Here is a 6082-nt window from a genome sequence, read left to right on the forward strand (position 1 = left end):
GGTGCGCCACGCGCATATGTGACACGCGAGCATATGTGATGTGCAAGAGCATGCGATATGCGCCGCGCGCATATGTGATGCGCGAGCATATGATGCCTGAGCATGTTTTTGTATGCGCGATGCGCCTGGGTTTTGGCTTTGTGCCTTCATAATGTCTTTATCTTGTGGGTTGACCCGCCTTGCTTGGTGTTGAGGCGGGTACATACCTCTTCAGAAAGCAAACAATTCATAAATTCTTTTATGAAGTGTTGGATAAAATGATGCTTTTCGCCAAAGATATGATAGTACCAATTTCTTTCAATCCGAATCCAAACATTCCGGGACATAACAAGAGGCTACGAAAGATTTTTAAAGGAGCGGTTGGTGCACTAGATGGGACCTTGATACATGCTGTTGTTCCTACTAGGCAACACGATTTATATAGAGGAAGGGGAAAGGGTGATTGTTACCAAAACGTATTAGCAATTTGTGATTTTAACATGAGTTTCACTTTTATTGTGGCCGGATGGGAAAGGATAGCACATGATTCTAGAATATTATCAGAGGCATTAACATATCCACATGTGCCATTCCCGTTTCCACCATCAGGTATGTTTATTGTTTGTTAATTATTTCTATGTTAGTTTAATATTGTAATTAATTGTAAATATTTACAGAGAAATACTATCTTTGTGACGCCGTGTATGCACACATACGAGGATTTATGGCTCCATATCGTAATGTGAGGTATTGGCTTGGAGATTTTCGTCGGAGACGTGCATTAACCAATAAAGAAAAATTTAATCATGCACATGCAAAACTACGCAACGTCATTGAGCGTGTTTTTGGTGTCTTGAAAGCAAGATTCCCTATATTAAAGAGGATGACACCATTTCCATTGGAAACACAAAGGAATATTACCGTTGCATGTTTCACGCTACATAATTTTATTAGGAAACAAGGTTTGGATGATGAGTTGTTTACACAAGATGATCAACCCGATGTGTCGATTGGAAATAGTCGTGGCCAAATTGATGCTGATGAAGACGTGGTTGAAGCACTTGGCACTGCATCAGATCAGGAATATATGACTCAGTTACGAGATGAAATTGTTGAGAAATTAATGCAAAGTACGAAATAAATGATTTAAAAAGATGCTTGTGGTATTATGAAATTATTTCATTGTTGTTGACTATTATTTAAATTTGGATGTTAAAGACCTTTTTTTATTTAAATTTCAGTTTATTTAAATTTTAGCTTATTTTAGCAGTCTGCAGATGTTAAAAAAACAAATAGTCTTCTTGTTGCAGTCTGCAAATGTTTGGTCCACCTCTTCTGCTACAAATGTCTGCAGATGTGGTCCGCAGACTGCAAACATTTCACCTCTGAAAAAACAAACAGCACCTTATGCATTTATTTAGTTGCGGATTTTTTTTGTTTGGTAATTTTGGACAAATATAACATTGTCATTTATTTTCAAGGGTAGTATTACTTTTTGATTATGGATACAATAGCATATTTTTTTGCTTTTGAAATATGTGTTTGTGTTTAAGAATACTTGTTGACTTACTCACTTTTTGCAATATGCTCTCAACATATGCAAATGCAACCAGTTTCGTTGTTTTCTTTAATTGTTGGTTGTATGTTTATTTACTTGACGTTACTCATTGACTATTACTTTGATGAGATTGTGATTACTGATCATAGCATAAATCTTTTTTGTTTTGTTTTGTTTCTAGACACTGAGTTGAGACTTTCGAACTATTTGCATCGGTGATTTACATAGATATACGTTGCTTTCGATTCAACTCAGATTATTATATGATAATTAATATTATTATTAGGTGATAACTATTAGCATAAGTAGGATATGGTATATTTAAATTATGATTTGAATTCTTATACTGTTTTTGACTCATAGTAATATTGAATCATTTCTTAATTTCCATTTTCTTTTTGTAATCACTTGATATTTATGTAACTAGAAAGTAGAAATTATAATGTTGCTATTAAAGTTTGTATATATTCATATGCAAGATTGAAAAACAGAGAAGAGGTAATAATTAAGAAACAAGGGTATATTTGTAAAATTGTAAGTTTTTTTTTCTTTTCCTTTTAACTCAGGAACACATGAAAGCTTTATTTTCTTTTCATTTCCTTCGAACTCGGGAACACCATAGTAACTTCAATATTTTCCTTTCCATCTCTTTCTTTTCTCTTATTAATTCTCTTTCCTTTCTTTTCTTTTTTCTAATTAAACTCGAGAACAAAACGATAAGGATATTTGTTACAAGAAATATATGATATCCAAACCAATAGCCTACTTAATAGCTCCTTAGAAAGTGTAATTTGGTGAAGAAAAAAAATCCACTGAGGTTTTTATAGTACAAAACGTATTACATTAGAAATCCTAAAGGGCACCCTGTACCGATTACCGATTATGACAATACTGCAAAGATAAATATACTGAATATAAATCCTAAAATTTAAGATCTTTTTCCAACATACCCTTGAGTGGGATCAGACATCCTATATGAAAAGAACCAAGAGTGCAAGCCCTTGGTAAAAAAGTCAGCAAATTGATAAATCAGCCATAGCAAATTGATAAATCAGCCATACGTGTAGCACACACAAACTTGTACAAAGGCGACTCTCAAACAAAGCGTAAACCAATCTCAAAGTATTGATACGTTGGAGTTGCACAAGGTTCCTTGACAAGAAATTGCATTGACATCATCAAACTAGAGTACTAGACAATGTTAAGCCGAAAATATCTACGGCTATTTTTGGATCTTATATCGTAATTATTTTGTAAATATTAGGTAGTTATGTTTGATAGTATTTCCATATTATTCTCCTGATTTCTCTCCGCAGTTTGTATATTTATAGTTTGTACAATATTCAATGAAATCAAGGAATTATGTTATTTTACATGGTATCATACCTCACGGCCTGATCTCGATCACGCCTCCATCCTTCCTTCACTCTTTTCCAGCCAATTTCTCACCATCATGGGTGACAAATCCGATCCTAAACCACAACCCCTTCACCACGTTTACACCGTCACGAACATCCAACACAAGGTTCCTCTTCTTGACGGTACTGAGGTCACATACCCTACACGGGTTAAACTTTTCAAGCTTCATGCCATCGGGTACAATGTGCTAAACCACATCGACGGTTCGCCGGCACCCGAGAAAACGTCCACTGATTATTCTTCTTGGAATAAAATTGATGCGGTTGTTTTACATTGGATTTATGGAACTCCCAAACACGACCTGCTAGTTCGTGTTCTTGAAGACGAGTCAACAGCATATGAAACATGGAAACGAGTCAAGACTTTGTTCCTGAATAACAAAGGTCCGCGGGCCGCGGCGTTACAACATGAACTTACCAACTTGACCCTATCGGCCATGCCGGATCTTGAGGCTTACTATCAACGTATCCGTGAACTCTCTGATCAACTCACCGTAGTTGATTGTCCGATTAACAACACCCAACGAATCCTTTACCTGGTTCGCGGACTGCCCCGTGAATACGATGTCGCTGCCTCAATCCTTAATCAATTTCTTCCCCCATGGGAAGAAGCCATTGAACGATTACAATCCGAGGCTCGTCGGATTGCGGCTCGCGACACACTTTCGCCCACCCCCATGGTAGCCGCTGCTGTCACGTCACTCCAAGATTCTAATAATCGGCGTGACAATAACCCTCCTCGTGACAATACCAATCGACGGGGTAACCCATCCCGTGACAGCCACCCTCGTCTTGATTCCGCCCGTGAAAATAGCCGCTGTGATAATAGTCGGTTCAACAATTATCGTGGTCAGAATCATTCTCAAGCTAGAGGATACCCAAGTCAACAATCTCACCCTACAAACTTCTGGGCTCATCCACAAACTTATGGGCCTCCACCTGCTTATGGGCCATATTGGACTCCACCTCCATGTCCCTTCCCCACTCAATCTTGGACTCAGCCATGGAATTACCAAAACCCCAGGCCCAACAAAAACCACTCAGCCCAATCACCACAATCATCAGCCCAGGCTCATTTAACCGAAATTGACCCTCTCGAACCGAATCAGTTGGTGGATGCTGCTCATGCTTTATCCATGGATCAAGGTGGTGATCAATGGCATATGGACACAGGTGCATCTTCTCATGTTACTTATGACCAAGGTAGACTACATACATTTTCCTCACATTCGCCAACATCGTCAATATTTGTAGGAAATGGCAATCGAATTCCAGTTTTAGGATCGGGAACCTCCACCATTCCAACATCCTCAAAATCATTACACCTAAAATCAGTTCTTTACAACCCGAACTTTATTAAAAATCTTATTTCTATTAGTAAGTTCAATATTGATAATTGGACTTCCATTGAGTTTAACCCTTTTGGATTTTCTGTGAAGGATTTCAAGGATGGCACGATCCTGAGTCGTCACAACAGTACGAGTGATATTTACCCGCTCACATCAAATGCTTCCGCCACCGCTTGTCTTGCTTCTACTCAAGATTCTCCATTTTGGCACAATCGACTTGGACACCCGGGTCAACCCGTTATGGAGTTTCTCCATTTGAAGAAATTTATTTATTGTAATAAAACAAACTCTTAATTTGTTTGTCATTCTTGTCAATTGTCGAAACATAAGCGTTTGCCTTTTTCGGATTCTACCAATTGCACTTTTTTACCTTTTTCTATTTTACATTGTGACTTGTGGACCTCCCTGATTTTGAGTCATACTGGTTATAAATATTATATGGTTTTAGTAGATGATTTCACTAAATACACATGGGTTTATTCTTTAATATTTAAATCTGAGACACTCACTAAATTAACTCATTTTCACTAATTCGTCTCCACCCAATTTCACCTACCGATTAAATCTTTTCAGTGTGATATGGGGGGTGAATTTGACAACACAAATTTTAAGAAATTTGCCACCCAACATGGTATGCAATTTCGCTTTTCGTGTCCATACACTTCGCAACAAAAAGGGAATCTGAGCGCATGATTCGGCGTCTAAATGAGATTATGTTCGCTATTCTTACTCATGCCTCTCTTCCATCCTCGTTTTGGGTCGAAGCACTCCACACTGCTTCATATCTTCACAACATCCTCCCCACAAAATTACATAACAACCAAACCCTCACATCTCTTCTATACTTACGCCAACCGTCTTATGACCACCTCCGCGTGTTTGGTTGCTTATGCTACCCAAACCTTTCTTTCACTCGCCCTCACAAACTTACTCCAAGATCCGCACTGTGTGTCTTTCTAGGCTACCCGGCCAATTACCGTGGATACCGGTGCTTAGACATTTCCACGATAAAAACCATTTTTCCCATCACATCACCTTTGACAAAACTAAATTCCCTTTCGCCACTCCCTCTCAACCTCCCCCGTCACACTCTTTCCTAGAACCCTCACCCATATTATTTTCCCCACTCACGTCTTTCCCCACTATTGACACACCCCTCCACCAACTAAATCCCTTTGCCAATACAAACTCACACACAAATGGTTCTTCCATCCCTCCAATACAAACTCACGACCCTTTCCCTCATAGTCCACCACCCAATCAACCACCTGCTACTATCCCACCATCTTTCCCATCTCAATCCTCACAACCTTTAAATTACACAGACCCCAACCCGCCCACACCTCCACCCTCCACAACCATTCATTCCATGCACACTCGATCACAATCTGGTATTTTTAAAACCCGCCAACCTATGTCACTTAACACCCAAACTTCCCCACCCACCCCGTCTATATCTCCTCTTCCCAAATCACATCTTACCGCTCTTACCGATCCCAAATGGAAGGTTTCCATGACTAACGAATATGAAGCTTTATTGGAGAAAACAATTGGGAACTTGTACCGAGGCCTACCGATGCACCAATTAGTCGTTGCATGTGGTTGTTTATGCATAAATTTAACGCCGATGGAACTTTGGAACGGCATAAAGCTAGGCTTGTCGTTAATGGCAAAAGTCAAACAGTGGGTCTTGACTATGATGAGACGTTTAGCCCCGTTGTTAAACCCACTACGATTCGTACAGTACTAAGCTTAGCAGTATCCAAGGCGTGGCTCAT

The 6082-nt window shown here is 39.1% G+C and overlaps 1 protein-coding gene across 1 annotated transcript; it reads left to right on the forward strand.

Annotated features, from left to right (window-relative positions):
• Positions 1 to 257: 257 nt before the first annotated feature.
• LOC143600807 (uncharacterized) lies at positions 258 to 1120 on the forward strand. The gene is made up of 2 exons (XM_077078383.1): positions 258 to 588; positions 657 to 1120. Exons 1-2 carry the CDS (start codon positions 258 to 260, stop codon positions 1118 to 1120), a joined length of 795 nt encoding a protein of 264 aa, XP_076934498.1.
• The last annotated feature ends 4962 nt before the right edge of the window (positions 1121 to 6082 follow it).

This window comes from Bidens hawaiensis, unplaced genomic scaffold, assembly GCF_021521415.1.
Source record: "Bidens hawaiensis isolate Kalapana, Puna unplaced genomic scaffold, B.hawaiensis_p1.1 tig00054928_1, whole genome shotgun sequence".
Classification (NCBI taxonomy): Eukaryota; Viridiplantae; Streptophyta; class Magnoliopsida; order Asterales; family Asteraceae; genus Bidens; species Bidens hawaiensis.

Coding starts and splice junctions, on each gene's coding strand:
- LOC143600807 (XM_077078383.1), top strand. CDS start 258: ATGATGCTTTTCGCCAAAGATATGATAGTACCAATTTCTTTCAATCCG. Junction 589..656: donor ATTCCCGTTTCCACCATCAG/GTATGTTTATTG, acceptor AAATATTTACAG/AGAAATACTATCTTTGTGAC.